Here is a 20,888-nt window from a genome sequence, read left to right on the forward strand (position 1 = left end):
TTACGGTGTGAGTTACGGAATACCAATCCAAGCACAAAACATACGCGATAGATATCCAACATTCCGATTTCGGGTAATTACGATTCGACTTGGTAATTTCTATTTGATTTAAAAAATAAAAATGTATACCATTTTTATTCAGTTGCAATGCGAAGGCAAAACAATCTTATTTTTCATAAGATTGTTTCTTGAAAAATAAGATTGTTTTGCCTTCGCATTGCAACTGAATAAAAATGATATACATTTTTATTTTTATTAGTATTACTCCTACAAAGTAACTAGGTCCATTTTCCGTTGGAACTTTACCAAGCTTCAGACGGGGGTTGTGAATTGCATAATGTAGAATTCCTTCCCTTTTGTCTTCTCTGCAGCATCCATCTGGCTTCCATATTGTAGAAGCCTTGGAGGTGTTACCAGGGAAATGGACCAACAGGTTTTCAATTTAAAAATTTTTAGTAATATTTTAAATATTTTTCAATATTATTAATGTTGCTATTAGGATTGAAAACTTTACCTTTATATTTGATTTTTTAAAAGTTACAGAATAGGGTTTTTCTTTGCGTTTGGTTTCCGATAGACCTATTATTTATGTTCCATTTTACTTTCTCCAGTTCGTTTTGGAGTTCTTCTAATCTGTCTTCATTACCTATTGACTTTTCGTTGCAAGTTACCTTATAAAGTTGTATTCAGAATAAAAACATGTAGAATTTATAAAAATATTTATTGCATGAGGTGATATAAAACGAAAGTTCATTAAATAAATAAGCTAACCTACACATGAAATACTTGAAGACTATGTCCACCTTGCAGGTGTTTTATAAAAACATCTGCGCTATATACACATATATGTACAAAAACTATAATAAAGTGCTTTTTAGTTCAATAACATTAATATGACTCGAAAAATACCCATACGTATAAAATAAGTCAAGTTGTACCTACTTAATTTAAATATTTTTTTTTCTACACTCACTTGATAAAGAAGGCTTTTTCGCTTGTCAATGGCAACCAAAAGTTGACGTTTACTGAATACCGTCACTTTCTCGCTCTACCATACCACCATACAATACAAACAAATTGAACATGCATACTCATAAACGCTCGTCGTCCGTAGCAACCATACATCCCATACAGTACAAACAAATTGAATATTCAAACTCATAAAGTTAATGATTTAAACATAGTTTCATTTTATTAAGTGATTGTAGAAACAATGTTGTATGTATTACAAGCAAAAAGTGACATTATTGCTTTCGAGTAATTAATAATTAATATTGCTATTCAAGCAATAATGTATCACTTTTCGCTCTTAAAACATTAATAACTATTAAAAACCAATTACCTACATTATTATGTAATTTGCTGTAAAATTAAATTTAATTGTAGTAGTACGTTAGAATGGATTCTTAGTTTTGACATCTAGCTAGATGGGTGGAGCTTATACACTTTTTCCAGACGTTCCTTTTGCGAAGTTTTATACGCAACAACGGTCTTTCTCCTTTGTAAGTGACCAAACTTGGGAGCCATATGTGAAAACAGGAAGTATACACTGGTTAAAAATTCGCGTTCTAAGATATTTCGGGTATTTTTTGTTTTTCAAAATGTAGCTTAATGTACCGAATGCTATCCAAGCCAGTCTGATTCGCCTTTTTATTTCTGCCGTTTGGTTTTCCTTGCTGAGTGTTAAGATATGTCCGAAGTATATATTTCTTAACTTGTTCTATTATATTTTGACCTAACGTGATCAAGGAGTTTTCGTCCGGGTTTGTCATAATCTTTTTTTTATTGTAATTCACCCTCAGTCCTCTATTTTCGGCTTCATCGTTTAATTCTTCTAGCATGGTTTTTAAGGCTACTTTTGTATCAGCGATTAAGATTATAATTATCGTCAGTTAGATTATATCTAACTGAAGTTTAGTTTAAATTAATATTTAGGAACCAGAATATCAATACTAGTATTTATAACAAAAACTGAATAAGATTGAAACACAATTTTAGATCTATTGATTGTAAGGCTTAAGATTTAGACTTAAGACTATATTTTCATATCAAATGTTCATATCTCCACTCATCTCGTGTCATGTCACAAACTTAGAACTTAGTATTCAATTTTGATGATTAAATCAAGAAATCTTTCATATTACACAACTATTTTTTATTAAGTCACACTGTTTAGCAATCAAAACACAAATATAGTTCTATAAGCTATTTTGCTTGCTGCGGAGCAAAGAGCTCTTATTGGTTTGGTGAGGTCTTCTCCAGTGACAAGACCACGTTAACCGTTTCTCAGGCCAGCTGGCCAGAATTACACAAGGTTAAAGAAAATATAATTTGTCGAAAGTTATAGAAATGTACATCCTCTAAGATTACTGAAAGAAAATTTATATTATCAAAAACTTAAAAAAAAAAAGATTGGTTAGATACTTATCACAGAAATGATACATTTTAAAATCTTCTAAAGTATAGGGAATAAACATAATCCTTAAGAAAGGAATACAACATTTTAGGAAATTTTCTAAATTTCTGCCTGCTCTCAAAGTATAATCTATCCACTGATTTTTATTTTTGTTGTTCCTTGTTTCTGTGATCATGTATACAACTTGTCCGTCGGCCAAAATCTGACTCGAAAAACATCAAATATGCTTCAGATCGACTCTTTTTCTCTTTCTGTATTGGAAGAAATCCTGCAAGGATCCGCATATGAAAAATTCACGAAGCAGTAGAAATCGAAAAAATAGGGCCAATAATCCAACAAAAGAAGAACAGCCGAAAAGAAACGTTTACTCTACAAGCCGCCTCTTCCTGGTCTTCACTCTACTCCACAGAGACAGAACTACACACATTACCCGAAAACAGACCCAGAAGAGGGAAAAAGGATTTGTATAAACATCTTAAATATATAACCAACATTATCCAAGATGACAATAGACATTTCAGCGAGAGTAGTTGTCCAATCTTATTGCAAATGGTACTTTTCCGTGTGAGGTGAACACTGTACCTATTTTCGATACCTTTGCTAAAGAAAGTCCAGTAATTCTGAAATATACTGTTTCTTTCTCATAGTATACGTGATATATGTGATCTAGTTACTTATTCCATACTTTAAAGTGGCCACAAAAGCCTAGGTTAAGCATCGATATAATTGTAGTAGATTAATTTTTCATCTCTGGGTACTTAGGTATCTACTTAATTACTGTATCCATCAATCCATCCCCAGGCAGTTGTGTTTCGCCTCTCTTTTTGGGCAGGTGAGTTTATTGAGTAGGTACGTGAGCTATCATGATCAACAACAGTCTTCACTGTTGATACCAATACCAAACTACATACAAGTACCTACAGCAAAAAATTGCAATGGAACTACACATACGGTTAGTTCAAACTCCGAAGAGGATTAGTTAAACTACTATCTAGGGCCGGTTGTTCGAACGCTAATCAAAACTGATCATTATCAAATATTTAATTACAATTATATTTGATTAAGCGTACTTCTGACAGATGTCGCATTTTGAGGTTATGTTGACTGATTTATTTTATTATTTTGGTTTTAATTTAAAATAAAACATAATTAAACTCTTTCTGATGTTAATTTCTTGTTTTTAGTTACAAATCAATAATAATAATAAACAATTTTTAATAATTTAAGAGCTGCGGCTATATTTTAATTAATGTTTTACCTACAATCAATAACTGATTAGTGTTTTACATGTATTTTTCATGTCGCGATTTGATTCCCATCAAGAAAATTGATTACAATAAATGATTGATTATAATCAACTTCTTGATTAGCGTTTGAACAACCGGCCCTTAGTCTTTTAGTTTATGATAGTTAATACACATAAAAAGCTTTTAAACGATAGACTGATACGATTTATAGAAAATTTGACACTGGACATTATTTTTGGTAAGGACTGTTTTCTTAACTTTTTCAATCTAATATTTTTTTACTTTGTATACATTATGAAAGATTTCCGATAATATATAACTCACAGAATAACAAAATATATCTGGATCAAGAAATACCACGTACCACTCCAGGATATATTAAAAAATGAGTATAACATCTACATTACGTATAACAATAATTTGGGAATGAGAAGACTAGGTTTAACAAAATTTTATAACTCTAACATAAAAAATATATATACAAATAATACTGGAATATTTACAAATTTTCTTCACAGAAATAAAACTAACAGCAACGACAAAGATAAAAGTAAGATTAGATAAGTAGATTATTACTGGTGTGATTAGAGAATAATGTGCTTCAAGCCAAACTAGTTTCTTATTTGTTTTATTTTAAAGTCTTACTTTTATCCTGACCGTTCAAAAATTCTGCCTACATAAATATGGTACTATAGTCCATCCCACCTTGACCTTACAGTATAGGAACATAGGAAATGCAGTCCTTATGAGAGTTTTTAGCGCGGTGATGCCGATTTTATCAAAAGGAATTTGTAATCGAACATTTAGTGAGATTAAAATAAAAACTGTTTTAGAAAGGCAATCTACAATATTAGGATTGATATGCGTTAAAGTTTAATTGACATACCTACTATAGTTATTACGCATATGAATCCTAAAATTGTAGATTGTTTTTCTAAAACAGTTTTAATTTAATTTCTCTAATGTTGGATTACATATCGGCATCACCGCGCTAAAAACTCTCATAAGGACTGCATTGCCTATGTTATTATACTGTAAAGTCAAGGTGGGACATACTATAGTATAAATTAGTTTAGGGTAGTTGGAAGCATTTACTAAAATCCGCTTTTTTATCTACGAAATATTAATATCCTCATATTTTTGTATAGGTATAGTTACATTATGTCTTTAGTGTGCACCACTGTTTTTGCTGTTGTTCTACTGATATCAGTATGATCTTTGCTCTATTCAGGACTGTTTTCTCCAATAATTAATGCGTTCGATTGCATGGTTTTTTGGTCAGGTCCAGTTATATTTTCTGTCTAGATACGCTTCACATAAGTACTTTCTGTTTAAAAGCAGTGATTTTTTTTTATTATATCTCATTTAGTTATCCCAAAAAAAGTACGATTTATAATTTTCACCCACACCACTTTTAGTGCCATGGTCAATTATTTTGGAATATCTGAATAGGTGTCTGGATTTTTATATCTCCAAGTAAATGAAAAATTGTATCTTGGGACAATTTTCGGGTTAAAAATCGAGAGTCAAATAGAAAATAGTTTTGATGATAATTGTCGTTCTCATAAAATATAGCAGTTAAGTGTACACGGTCATACAGTAGTATATAAAGTTTGACATCGATTCTAAACTAATGTGGCTGCAGAGAACTACGTTTTCTTCAGAAGACTACTTCATTTATAACGCAAAATAACTGTATTTGCCTCGAGCTATCCGCTCTAACTCTAAAACTCTAGCTCATTTCTTATGCCGGATTTATACTCAGCCTTTGCCACTGCTGCTGCCGGAAATATTGCCTGAAATACAATATCGACGCGAGTGATGTGTTCACATCAGTCTTCACCAATGTCCTCACAACTCATTTACCGAACGACTCTCATGGATGGAATGTGACGACAGCATCGTCTTGTTCACTTACTCACCGGCTTCTTTGCCAGCGGCAAGTGAGAGAGAGTGGCTGAATGTGAACACGCACTCGCGCTCGCCCTGCCAGTCCTTTGACTTCCGCCACGAAAAACCGACTTTTTGGGGAGCGCCGTGCAATGGCAGGTGCATGAGGGGCAGGGCAGCCAGTGAGCTATTTACACAATCACGCTGCCCACTTTCCTGTCCAACAGGACTGAGTGTAAATCCGGTATTACCGGCGAAACGATCAGATGTTTGGAATTCATTCAGTGCCGTATCTATAAAGTGTTATCTGCTATTCAGATAACATGCATCCGCTTTGGTTTTATTGGCAAGTTTTAGTTTATCTTAATCGCTAAAACGGGTCTTTTTAAAATACGAGGAAAGACAAAATATAAGCAATACTTTTTTTATTTTTTGTTTATTGAGGGACTGGAGGAAACCCACATCATTTACACCATAGGCGGATATAATCGCTTGTGAGCGAATGAAGTTAAGTTGAATTTGAATGAAGCGAATGAAATGATGTAGAAAATAGAAGGACATATATGAGGACTCTATTTAGTGGTTATCCATAAAATATAAATTACCTACACAAGTGAATTGAAATATTTAATTTACATACACACTACTAGTTCAATTCTAGGTTTAATAGTTAAACAACCATTAATGTTCACGCATGGTATGCGTTTCTCAGTCAAGAACTTATTGCGCAATAACTTACACTTTATACGCCTTTCTGCAACAACCATTGTAGTTTAGGGGCCATAGCTTGGTCACCGTGGTCTTTTCAACTTTAATGGGTCAAACCAAGTTTTTATGTAGATATTTTTGGGTGCCGATTACGAATTTCGATCCGAATAGTCAAGATACATTTTCCCAAGTTCCAAATATTCCCTTTGAGTTCTATCAATATTGTTAATTCAAGTTTAAATGCTTATTGCTCAAATTTGCTTATAACCCTTATGATTAATTTACAATATTTTTAAGAAAATTATAACTTCAAAGTGACCTATATCTTTTACGCCTAAAGATACCTAAAGTAATTTAACATATTTTATTTGAAAATTTATAAATTAAGCTTTAACCCTTCTCCGGGCAATACATTTTACTTACGTAACCGGGCAACTCGGGTCCGTTGGGCCCACCACTGTGGTGAATGTACTATTCATATTTACTCATATATTTTTAATATTCTTTTTTCATTTTTTACTCTATATTTAAATTGTCTAGAATAATAAAAGGTGCTACTACAGTATGCAGTCTACCTTGAGGGCGCGATCTACCTGAAGGATTTGCCATATTTTCATGCCATACTTGTCTGGCTTTGAAGGCATATACTGCTTGAAAGGACACCTACGTCGATACGTCACAAGTTGCTCATCTACCGTTATGTTTTTTCCTGGTAAATAGTATTTCTGAAAGTTTTGTTTGACTTGATTCCACACATCGCCTATTGCTGCTAATTTGTCATTCCTTCTTCGTTCAGACCTCGTGTCTTTATGGTTAAATCGAACAAATCTTAGCATGTTTTTGAATCGTTTTAACCCCATGGTAGCTTTAAATATAGTAGGTCCATAAAATTACTGCAAAATTCCAAAGTATATCTACATTATGGATGTTGTCACTCAGTTACCCTGCAGTTAGTAGTAGTCCAATAAAGGCATCTAGCTCTGTAGAGTCGCAATATTTCCAGTTCTCTATCCCCAGGACTTTTTCGGCTTCTTCATTTGTACACTTCACTATTTCGTTCACCATTTTTTCGTCCACAAACAAACAAAAGGAATCAACAGGATCATCTACACTTTGACCAGGGGTTAACATTACTTTGTGCGTTTTGCATTTTATTATGTCGTAAGATCGCATACGTCCTGTCGGTTATGGTTGACTTTTCCAGTTAATTCCATCCTTAGTTTCAAAAATTACACACTCTGAAATCTGGGAACTTGTAGCTACACATTCTTCTTCATTATCACTCAATACTACTTGATGATCATCCTCTTCACTTGCTTCCGAAAAATGATCTTGAATTTCAGAGTCACTTTCAATGCCACCTACTTCAGGAGATTCTTCATCATCGAAATCCTATAAATTATTAGCAATATCTTGCAGTTCTGCAGGTGATAATGGTTTTTGGGACATTTTATTCGCACTATCTACTTTCACTGTATAATTTTAGGAGCTTAGTTTTCGACACTAACATCGATATCAAACGATTGATAGCAGATGCATTATTTATTTCAAAATACGTATAAGTACCTACCTAACAATATTATTGCATTCCAACAATGATTATCAGTTTTTCAAATTCATTTGAAATAGATATAACACCTATTGTAAGCATCTCTTTGATGTTCACACCAAAGAGATGTTTACATGTTACATATTTAGACTTTATTATTAGATTTCCGGAGTTATAAAAAACGTTAAGATAATCCACGAAAACATTACCTGACTGCCAGATTAACTTCTGTAACAAAGATTTAGACTTAAGGTATAAATACAAATAGGGTCCGACGGGCCCGTGTTGCCCCTTTACGTGACCAAATTCCTTTCGACGCAATAATTTCAAAAATGGTAATGAATATTTTGAATAGCTCATGACTAAGTTGAAGGAAACATACTTCTAAACAAATTCAGTGATGCATAAAATTCAATATTTTTTTTTTATCAGTTTATGATAAAAGAATTGGTGTCTCGGGACTGTTGAACCCACCTTGCCCGGATAAGGGTTAAAGAGGACTTTGATTTAAACCTCATTTTGAAAAACCTATTTTGAAACATGCTTATTTTGCAACTATGTTGCACTAATATTACAATATCTCGAGGTCAAAATATTGAATTAAAATTCAGTAAACTAAAATATGTTTTTTTTTATAAAGAACAAATAATTTTATTTGGAAAACAATTTTTTATCTCTTTTAGTTTAAGAACTAATGCCTTATAAACAATTACCAATCCACCCTCGAAATTTGTAATCAGCATTCAAAAATACATAAAAAAACTTAGGTGGGCCCATAAGAATTGAAAAGGCCACGCTGACCTAGCTGTGGCCCCTAGACTATCGTGCCAATTTTTCCATTAAAATATTATTTTCAATAAAAGCGTTTAATAATCACAGACCGAAGGCAAATTTCTTACACAATTACGTCATAATTTTTCAAAAACCACTAATTTAATGCATCCCACATTACTTATGTAAGCAGAATCATAGCCACGACAAATCAGTACAAGCATTATATTATAACACTAGTGGCGTCTTTGTTCTTAACATCTAAGAGTGTAGTCGTCGAGGCAGAAACTTTTGTAATCTCTTCAGTTCCAAAAATTTTCTTGTGCACTATTTTCACGGTGTATAATGCTCCTAGAAGTCCCAGGACGCATCCGGCTAGGACGTCCCACCAGTGGTGTCGTCTGTCAGTTATTCTTGTGAGAGAGCATAAAATGGACCAGAAAAGGCACACTGAGATGAGGAAGGGCTTCAGTAATCGGCCGGTGTACATGGTAGACAGTCTTGTTTGAATGACATACTAAAAAAAATAAAAAATATTTAATTATATGTAATATAAGAGATTGTATTTGAACTGCCCTACAAGCCCTACATACTAACTTACATATAATTATTTAAGTTCGCTCTTTTAAGCAACTTCGTTCTTTTAATAGTAGTACTTTTTTGGATTCATAAGGCATATATATACTATTACTATACACTCATAGAATACTAAACTTAATGACTTTGACAAATCATCTTTGGGGTACAAAACCCTCGGAGATCCGTGGAAAAAATTTACACCCAAAATAACAAAATTCAGTTTGGCAACACTGTGTGAATGTCGATAGTAACAAGTTAAACAGAACTGTAATTTAGTCCAGACAAATTAATATATTTTGTACCAACAAAAATGAGACTTTTCAACCAAATAATGTTTCACATATGATGTGCAAAATAATTTTGAATTGGTTTCTGGTAATGAGCTTGCTTTTTTTGTCATTAAAGTAGAAAAAATTTTAAAATTTATTCTTTATAATAATTATCGTCCAGTTCTCCTCTTATTATTTTCACTGTACTAATATCCCTCGACTCATTTACAATGATTAATGCGATGATTAAAACATTTTATCGTTAGAGGCTTCTGGAGTGTCTGAGACATATCTTATTTCATTGATAAAATGCACAGTCCCACCGATTTCCACTTGAACCATACCTTCCTACCTACCGACTGAGTAAGGGAAAGATTTGACAAATTTTATACCGTCCGTGTTATCAGTTAGCAGTTCAGTCCATGCGTTAAAATGGCATCATCGTTTCAATTTGTTGCTGTTAACTTAATTCTCTGAGAGAAAAAACTATTGTGTTAAATTTTCATGACTCCCTTGTTCATCAACAACCTTTAACCACGGTTGATAATGTATTGACTGTGTGCTCCGGTATGACAGGCGTTACAGATTTTTAATTGAAAGAAAACAAGGAAACATTGTTGAACAAAAAACCTTAAGGAAAATAACCAATAGAAATTCATGACTTTAGTAGAAACGTCCTTTGGAGAAAAGTACATTTGTTATATTTAAACAAGAAGATTCCTACACTAGTCAAGGATAATAAGGTTTTTTTCATGACACTTCAACAGCCAGGGTACTGAAGCGTTTTTTCGACAGCTAATATCTATAAGAACAAATTGTAACTATTTGATGCGTAGGATCTGGCGGCCATTTTTATTTATAAACAATTTAGTGTCAAAAAACGGTCTTTTTTCTTTTTTTTTTTTTTCAAATTAATGAAAAAAGTCAGGCTTATGGTTTTCTTAGTACAAACATCTACGAGATAATGGAAAAAGCTTTAAAACGGCGTATTACAAAGTTTGATACACTCATTTATTGTTAACATAATTGCGAAAGAAGTCGAAATTAAAAAAAATAATTTCGCAATAACTATTGTAAAAATAAGTGTACAGCTTTGAAATTTTTGTCAAATGAAGGTTATTAGGTGCTTAATATGTGACAAAAATTTCAAAGCAATCCATTCAATTGTTTAAATTTTATTCAAATTGTTTATCCAAGAGAGCTTTTTTTGCAATAACATGTCAGAAAAAATAATGTTAGAACCATTTTACAGCTGTCAATTGAAAGAGCATGAGCTAAACTTTCAAATTGGTTTAAAAAAAGTGAATAAAAAATGCATTTATTAGTAATAAATAATTATGCAAAAGTATGTTCAATTTTTCCTTATAAACTTTTTATTTTTTTATATCATAAATTATATATATTTATTATTATTTTTCATCAATTATCATATATAGTCCGTCCGCTATAACTTTTCCCATGCGTTACGATTCATTTTCAATCAAATTAAGTCAAAACATAAATTGAAACGAACGTCGATGTGTATATACATTTTGTATACTGTATACTATACAGGGTGTCCCGAAAAGATTGGTCATAAATTATACCACACATTCTGGGGTCAAAAATAGTTCAATTGAACCTAACTTACCTTAGTACAAATTGTAGCGTTCCGCTACGTTTACGAGTAGCCACTCCCGACAACCGTAATAATTAACATCGAATAACAAAAAGTTACCTTACGATCGAGGTAGGAAAATGAAAACAGAATTAGTGCTAGCTAACCAACGACTTAAGAAGGTCAAATAAAGACAAATATGTGTTGGAGAAAAACCGGCAGACGACATACATAAAAGAATAGGAAAATTCAATAAATCTATTTTGGAATTGCAATTACAAAGCAAGCTAAATATATCTGTAAAGATATAATATATCTAAAATGAACGTCTGGTAAGTGATTTTATTTTAAAATTTCTTTTGGAAATTTAGGAAACACATATATCGAAATGAACAATTTTATACCTTAAAAAGTCCAAATCTAGCAAAGCTACTTTTAGAAATATATTACTTAAGTAATAATGTAATTTCATTTTGGATAAATGACCTTCCCATTTATGTGGAAGAATATGTTCGGTTATCTTTTGTAACCGGTCTGTCTCACCTTGTATCCAGGAAAAAAAATTTCGAGATACCTAATGAGAACCTCTCTTTTTAGCCGTACCTAGAGAATTATAAAATAGAACCAAGCTTTTAATATCCCACAAAGACAACTTATATGGAAAATGCACTAAGAATAACATTCCTATTAATTATCCGGAAAGTAAATCTTCCCATAGATGTGTACACTCATAGAGCCGCTTACCGTCTGATAAACCGGCAAGTCCATAAGCCAACACTTGGAATTAGAGCTGAAGGAATTTTCATCTAGATTGGAACAAAGATAAGTGTACTTAATTAATGTTCTCATTTATAGACCGAATTGTGTTCCGCAATATATTATATATTTATTGGACATTTGTTGTTAAGTACTAGATTATTTTTTTAACTTCCCTTATCTTATCTTTTACTATCGGTTGTGTCTACACAACCAATAATATTTTGTCAATTTTTCATCTAAATCTAAATGCATGTAAGGGAATATAAGTACTTATAGACCTAAAGCATTGGTCTCTATAGGGTTCATTACATAATAACTTAGGTATTGTGGTAGATAATATACAAGTATATTAATACGGTATTATGAAGAATATCATCTGGTTCTGTTGACTAGCACTCACTATTGTTTTTCTGTCTCTTTATTGTTTGTATCTGAAATAAACGTAAACTCATAGAAATCGTTAAATCGTAGGAAACTTGGACGTTATCTACGTATATCTTGGCAACCAAAATTTTAACATTACTCATATTCATTATTTTTATTATTAATTAAATTTTACTATTATATATTCATCTTGCAAGCCAATGTTTTACATTATTATACATTATTTACATTTTTTAGCTAGAAATTTTACAATATATATATATACATTAGTTAACAAAATCGTACTTTACATATATCTAGATATTTTTTTTACACAATAAAAATAAGGTATACCTATTGGGTTTGTATCATTTCACCTGCACCTGATATCTCTCAACTATATGGGATTATATAATATTTTATTTCAGGATTAAGTTATTTTTTTTTGTTTATATCTTCCTCCTTATTTCTCTCTCTCTCTCTCTCTCTCTCTCTCTCTCTCTCTCTCTCTCTCTCTCTCTCTCTCTCTCTCTCTCTTTTCTAGTCTCCCACACTGTTCTATCAACGAAGTAAAGGCTCTAAAAGGAATTTACTTCTGGCGCCCATCTTTGGTTTATTGATCATAGGTCAGTTCTTTTCTCTTTAGTATTTCATTACCTTTTAATTTTTCTGGTTTCTTCCATTATCACTATCTCTTTCTCCCCTAAACAACAGCACGAAAATAAGCCGATCTCCACTTCCTGAGCTTTTACGTCTCATCCTCATCCTCATAATTAATTTGTTATCTTCATTCTAATTTTAACTTGTTAAGCCGTTTCTCACTACTCCTTTCTCTTCATCAATCAAATTTTAGTACCAAAAAAAAAATATAACCCTACTATAAGGGTTACAAAATGTGCTCATAAAAAAAGTTACAGCCCTTTGAAGTTACAAAATGAAAATCGATTGTTTTTAATATATCGAAAACTATAAGAGATTTTTTATTGAAAATGGACATGTATTATTCTTATGGCAGGAACATCTTAAAACAAAATTATAGTGAAATTTGTCCACCCCATAAAAAATTTATGGGGATTTTGTTCCCTTAAACCCCCCCAAACTTTTGTGTACGTTCCAATTAATTCATTATTGTGGTACCATTAGTTAAACACAACGTTTTTAAAACTTTTTTGCCTCTTATTATTTTTTCGATAAGCCAGTTTTTATCGAGATGCGGCTTCTTTTTCAATGTATTTACGTAAAAATTTTATGAGGGTTTTATTCCTTTAAACCCCCCAAATGTTTGTGTACGTTCCAATTAAACTATTATTGTGGTACCATTAGTTAAACACAGTGTTTTTAAGACTTTTGCCTCTTAGTTTTTTTTATAAGTCACCTTTTATCGAGATATTATAGCTTCTTTTTCAAAATATACCTAAAAATGTAAATTATAAATAAATTTTCAGATTATTAACAGGTCTCTATAACCGTACTTAACCATGTACAAATATGTGGTGGATTCGACAAATATTCAAAATATCTCGATAAACACTGACTTATCGAAAAAGTACTAAGAGGCAAAAAAGTTTTAGAAATATTGTGTTTAACTAATGGTGACACAATAATAATTCAATTGGAACGTACACAAAAGTTTGGGGGGGTTTAAGGGAACAAAACACCATAAAATTTTTATGGGGTGCACAAATTTCACTTTAATTTTTTTTTAAAATGTTGCTGCCATAAAAATGCCACATGTCCATTTTCAATAAAAAATCTCTGAGAGTTTTCGATATATGAAGAAAAATCGATTTTCATTTTGTAACTTCAAAGGGTTGTAACTTTTTTGTGTGCACTATTGTATATAGGTAAGTGAGGTACACAATCAATCTATTTTTGACCCCAGAATCTGCGGTGTAATTTATGACCAATCTTTTCGGGACACCCTGTATACTACACACATCGGCGTACGTTTCACTTTCTGTTTTGACTTAATTTGATTAAAAATGAATCGTACCGCATGGGAAAAGTTATAGTGGACGGAATATACATAACATTACTTGGTAGCTGTGTACCTAGAAAACGGTAAAAGAATAGAGTTTTTTGAAAAAATTTATTCAAAAATTTATAAGGAAAAATTGACGATACTTTTGCATAATTATTTATTAATAATAAATGCATTTTTATTCACATTTTTTAAACCAATTTGAAAGTTTAGTTCATGCTCTTTAATTTAACATTTATGTAGAATGGTTCTGACATTATTTTTTTCTGACTTATGTTATTGCAAGAAAAAGCTCTCTGGGATAAAAAATTTGAATAAAATTTAAACAATTGAATGAATCGCTTTGAAATTTTTGTCACATATTAAGCACCAAAGAACCTTCATTTGACAAAAATTTCAAAGCTGTACACTTATTTTTACAATACATAGTTATTGCGAAATTAAATTTTTGGAAATTTCGACCTTTTTTCGCAATTATATTAACAATAAATGTGTGTATTAAACTTTGTAACACGCCATTTTAAAGCTTTTTCCATTCTCTCGAAGATGTCTATACTATGAAAACCATAAGCCTTACTGTTTTTCATTAATTTGAAAAAAAAAACGGAAAAAAGGCCGTTTTTGACACTAAATTGTTTATAAATAAAAATGGCCGCCAGATCTTACGCAGGAAATAGTTACAATTTGTTCTTATATGTATAGTCTGGGCTGATTATCGGAGAATATTTCGGAGAATAGGCCATTTTTGGGAAAAGTTATTTACCAGCAATTTTATAGCTGGAATCGAATCTTATTATTGTATGTATTAATAATATAGATATGCAAAGTCCTCAGATACTGTGCTACTTTTTTTATAAACAAAATGGCGCCCGAAAATCGTGTTTTTTTTTTCAATTTTTGCTCTATAACTCCAAAGATTTTAACTTTAGACCAAAAACACTCAAATAAAAATTCACCGCAATTAAATTCTGCATAGAGACGTATTTTTTCCGATTTACTTCGACGGAAACTTTCCCCGGAAAAAGCGGGTTTTTCCAACAAAATCTTTAATTTTCAACTAAACTTTTAGATAAGTAGTTGTTAATCAATAATTAAATAACTTGATAACATAAAAAACCCTTTCCGAATATATTATAATTCCAGAAGCCGATGGAAATTTAATGAACAGTTTAGCAACAATTGAAATGTTAATTAAAAATTTACGGTCGCTATAATAACGACAATAATTATGATGCATAAGAATAACTATGATTTTTTCATAAAAAGACACTATACTTATCTAATGTACTTTACAGAATTGAAATTGGACTATTTAAGCGGCCTCAGGAATATTTTAAAATTATAAACAATTTTTTGGCTTATAAACAAATAGAATATCTCGGAAAATATTAAACTAAATTAAATTGTGAAAACGGTATTCGAAAGACAGTGGCAGGACGCTTCTTTTAAAAGAAAAAAACGTTTAATTATGACGAGTGGTTCCTGAGACACAACCGGTCAAAGTTGACCGGAAATTACGGCAAAGATATAAACAATAGGATCATAATTTTCAAACTATCACCTTTTTATTTTTGTCTTTTTTCTCCACACCAATTGTCATATCTTTAAAATCCTCATAACATATATTATTATAATAAAAACTATCGATAATACGTGTGAAAATAGCCAAAAATAGCAAAATTCCAATCAAAAATTAGGTTGGAGAAAATGTAACCCTCAGAGTTCAAAATCGGTATACGTTAACAAAATGCATTTTCTCGGCTTCCCATGGAGCAATTTCCTTCATTCTTTTTTTGTTTCCAAGTAACTCGAGTAGAGCCATCGAACTAACGTATTATTAAATGTCAAACTTGCTTTTTTTGTTATAATAAATTTATTTATTTATTATAACACAAGTACACTTGTAGTAAGTTTATCTAAAAAAAAAGCCTACAACTGGAAAAATATGTAATTTTCTGTTCTTATAAATAAATTAATCTATTATAACAAAACAAAAGCAAGTTTGACATTTAATAATGCGTTAGTTCGATGGCTCTACTCGAGTTATTAGGGAACAAAAAAAAAATTTGGAAATTGCTCCATGGGAAGCCGAGAAAATGCATTTTGTTAACGTATACCGATTTTGAACTTTGAGGGTTACATTTTTTCCAATCTAATTTTTGATTAGAATTTTGCTATTTTTGGCAATTTTCACACGTATTATCGATAGTTTTTATTATAATAATATATGTTATGAGGATTTTAAAGATATGAAAATTGGTGTGGAGAAAAAAGACAAAAATAAAAATGTGATGGTTTGAACATTATGATCCTATTGTTTACATCTTTGCCGTAATTTAAGGTCAACTTTGGCCGGTTGTGTCTCAGGAACCACTCGTCATAATTAAACGTTTTTTCTTTTAAAAGAAGCGTCCTGCTGCTGTCTTTCTATTTATATATATATTTATGTATATTCTATTTGTTTATAAACCAAAAAATTGTTTATAATTTTAAAATATTCCTGAGGCCGCTTAAATAGTCCAATTTCAATTCTGTAAAGTACATTAGATAGGTATAGTGTCTTTTTATGAAAAAATCATAGTTATTCTTATGCATCATAATTATTGTCGTTATTATAGTGACCGTAAATTTTTAATTAACATTTTAATTGTTGCTAAACTGTTCATTCAATTTCCATAAACTTCTGGAATTATAATATACACGGAATGGGCTTTTAAGTTACCAAGTTATTTAATTATTGATTAACAACTACTTATCTAAAAGTTTAGTTGAAAATTAAAGATTTTGTTGGAAAAACCCGCTTTTTCCGGGGAAAGTTTTCGTTGAAGTAAATCGGAAAGAACACGTTTCTATGCAGAATTTAATTGCGGTGAATTTTTATTTGAGTGTTTTTGGTCTAAAGTTAAAATCTTTGGAGTTATAGAGCAAAAATTGAAAAAAACACGATTTTCGGGCGCCATTTTGTTTATAAAGAAAGTAGCACACTATCTGAGGACTTTGCATATCTATATTATTAATACATACAATAATAAGGTTCGATTCCAGCAATAAAATTGCTGGTAAATAACTTTTCCTTGTATTTTGCTAATTAGCCCAGAGTAGTATTACCTGTCGAAAAAACGCTAGTACCCTGGCTGTTGAAGTACGAACAGGGTATATTTTTGTCTTATTACCCTGGCCTATACTGGATAAAATATTAAAGGCAATAAGATGTAATGATTTAAAAAGAAATTAATTTTTGATACGAAAATAAAAAAAAAGCCTATATTGAACGATACAGAAGAGATTGCTTGTTGGCGAAGGCAATATTTGAGAACAATAAAAAGTATGGGTAGATACAAATATCACAAGTTCCCGACATTCCTTTCAAGAAGGGTATTCTTCTGGTATGCCTCCGCAGGAAAGTGTCAAAGATTAATAAATAATCAGACTCATTAGTAGCAAACATGGTGTTATGGAGAATGGTTTCTGTGAGTTCGTTTTAAAATTCACTAAAAATTACCAAGAGGAAGTGAACTCAGATGTTTTTGAGGATTACTTTTCTCGAGTATTGAATTTTTTACTAAATAATGCTATTTACTATTTTACTTGGGAAATAAGCCACAATTTAAATTGGCAACTCAAATTGTGACTTATTTCCCAAGTAAAATAGTAAATTGCATAAGATGCCACAAAAAATAGCTCCAAATAAACTTTGTTAAATTCCATAAAAAACGTAACAAAATAAAACTGGACCAATGCCGTAAACTACGTAAAAAAGAGAAAGAAAAATTGTGGACTGTTGATAATAACTTTGAAGAATTTTGTCAATTTTTAACCATTCCAACTTGGCCGAATAACGAATCTGACACATACGAAGAGGTAGAGATGGAAATCCATAGGTAGTTTATAAGTAAATCAGTAAATTTTAAATTTATGCAAATTGCTTAAATGTTAGATATAAGACGACTTATCCGCTTTAACATTAATTTTATTTAACATATAAATCTGTCAATTCTCTAACACTGACCCATGATTTTCATACCTTTTAGGCGTATAATCCATGGTAGTACAGGCTGTATGCTCGCCCCCGTTAGGTAAATTATTTTGCACAAACTTACTCAAAAAGGGGTCCTTATAACAAATCTACAGGGTTGCCAGGCGGTACCGCGGTCAGAAAATTGCTTAAACAATTTTTTTACACATATTCCAAAAATCAGTTTTTTCACTTCGGACAATTTTTTTTAGATTCTTTGGCATTCTGAGTAAAAAGAGTTTCCTGTGATTTTTCTCTAAAATTGATTGTTGTCGAGTTATTGGAGTTATACGCCATTAAAAATTTGAAAAACGCGAAAATGGTGATTTTCAAGGCTGAATATCTCAGTTAAAAGTTATTATTAGAAAAATCAGAAAGTGACTAAATCAAAGTTTAGCCCCCCCCCCTACAAGATCATGAAGACATTTTTATCATTATTTTATTACAAAGCTGTTATTTTTAATTATTAACAAATGAGCGCTAAGCGCATATTGAGGCGGCCGTCCGCGAGAGAGATACACCATTGGCAGCTTTGTAATAAAATAATAACAAAAATTTCTTCAGCATCTTGTAGGGGGGCTTTAGACTTTCTGATTTTCAACTTTTAACCTAGTTATTAAGCCTTGACAAGGGCCATTTTCCAGTTTTTCAAATTTTTAATTGCGTATAACTAGACAACAATCACTCGAAAATCACTCGAACTTTTTTGCTCAAAATGGCCAGAAGTGAAAAAATTTGTTTAAAAAAAAATGTTTAAACAATTTTCCGACCGCGGTACCGTCTGGCACAATATGGATTTGTTATATAGCCCGATCAAAGAACAATCTGACACCAAAAAAATAAAGGAAGGATGAAAATTTGGGAATAGGTAGTTGAAATTTTTTATTATTATGTAAGAAAAAACAACTCTACACCCCTCCATTTTACAAAAATGGAGGCGAATACCCCTTCTCGGGGGTGAAAAAATATGCATTCAAAATAAGTCCGTAATTAGATAAAATGACTAATTCTAAACAACTTTTGTTCTATAGAGTTTTTTCACTAAGTCAATACTTTCTGAATTATTTGCAAGTGAATATATTCATTTTTAACAACAAAAAACGTGTTTTTCGACGGTTTTTCGCAAATAACTCAAACAGTATGTATTTTATCGAAAAAGATATTCTTAGCAAAATATGGCATATAAATAGTGAAAAGAATGGTGTACGCATGAGGTCTGTATACCCAGTAGAAGCGGAGTTGTAACTAATGAAAAGTAGGTCCTTATTCGTCCAATTCCAAATCGAATATTTCAAAGTGAAATAACCAAAAAACGAAGCATTTTCCGGGAAAAACTCATTAAAACTTTTTTAAAGTGTTTAAAAAAGGTTTATTTTTGTTTATTTTTAAACTTCTAACATTAAAAGTAAGTGAGTTATGCTCAAAATATTGTTGCTCCCTTTTATATTTTGGTAAAAACAATCGCGAAAATCACCCCCTAATTAGCATCCCAAAAAAAATTAATCTTTCCTCTGAAAAGTGCTCCGTTATTTGGATATTTTTTGTCGAAATATTCGACTTGAAATTTGACGAAGGACCTACCCCTCATTAGCTACAACTCTGCTTCTACTGGGTCAACAGACTTCATACGTATACCATTTGTTTCACTTTTTTATGAGCTATATTTTTGCTAAGAATACTTTTTTCGATAAAATACTTACTTTTTGAGTTATTTGCGAAAAACCGTCCAAAAGCATGTTTTTTTATGTTAAAAATGAACATATTCACTTGCAAATAACTCGAAAAGTATTGACTTAGTGAAAAAACTCTGTAGAACAAAAGTTGCTTAGAATTATTTATTTTATCCAATTCCGGTCTTATTTTGAATGTATATTTTCACCCTCGAGAAGAGGGTATTCCCTTCCATTTTTGTGAAGTGGAGGGGATGTAGAATTGTAACATTTTTCTTATATAATAATAAACAATTTCAACTACCTATTCCCAAATTTTCATCCTTCCTTTATTTTTTGGAGGTTTTCGTTAAGTTTTGTATTCCTTGATCGGGCTAATAAGGACCTCTTTTTGAACAAGTTTGTGCAAAAAAAACGGTTCAGAATAATTTACCCAAGGGGGCGAGCATACAGCCTGGACTATGAGTTTTTATTGTTATTCATATGTGAACATGGTGAACTCTTTAATTAACCATGATATCTCCATGATTATATGGGTATATAAAGAATATTTATAAAATACTTACTGCAGAAAATGCTCCTATAAACCACGAGACGGAAGAATGGCCGGATGGAAAAGATTTTGAACTATCTATCAGGAAGTATTTGCTATATTTGGGATTTGTGCAAATATACGTATCTACATACTCGTTCGCACGACAGCTAGTCGCCGTGTCAGGTGCGCAAACATCTAAAAAGTGTGGTCTATGTTCACCAACCAAGATCTTAGCAAATTCTGTCAACAGAAGTACCAATATGCATCCAGTGGCGCATTCTCTGTAGTAGTACCATACTTCTCTTACGTTAATCTTCTTAAAACTTTGTTTCGATAATACTTCAGTCACTAACAAAGCTATTAGAGGTACTAGAAGAGATCCTAGTCCCAGAACCATCGGCGAAATCACTTCACCGGTGTATTTGTGAGATATTTGAGGATCCTGGCAGTAGTAGCCCAGCTTGTTGCCCGGAATGAATCCATATTCCAATAGGACTAGTAAGGCGAGAACTGGAAAAGAAAACTAAACTGTAATCTTT

General features: G+C 31.6%; 1 protein-coding gene across 5 annotated transcripts in view; it reads right to left on the bottom strand.

The window, feature by feature from the left end:
• Positions 1-704: 704 nt before the first annotated feature.
• LOC114325453 (phospholipid phosphatase homolog 1.2 homolog) overlaps positions 705-20,888 on the bottom strand; it is a 151,266-nt gene continuing 131,082 nt past the window's right edge. For all 5 annotated transcript variants that reach the window (XM_028273532.2, XM_028273531.2, XM_028273533.2 and 2 more), the window contains exons 3-4: positions 20,381-20,859; positions 705-9,098 (exon numbers count right to left, since the gene is read on the bottom strand). In XM_028273532.2, the coding sequence (XP_028129333.2) occupies positions 8,805-9,098; positions 20,381-20,859 (773 nt within the window). In that variant the 3' untranslated portion in view covers positions 705-8,804. The remainder of the gene's footprint in view (positions 9,099-20,380; positions 20,860-20,888) is intronic.

Source organism: Diabrotica virgifera, chromosome 1 (assembly GCF_917563875.1).
Source record: "Diabrotica virgifera virgifera chromosome 1, PGI_DIABVI_V3a".
In the NCBI taxonomy this organism is placed as follows: domain Eukaryota; kingdom Metazoa; phylum Arthropoda; class Insecta; order Coleoptera; family Chrysomelidae; genus Diabrotica; species Diabrotica virgifera.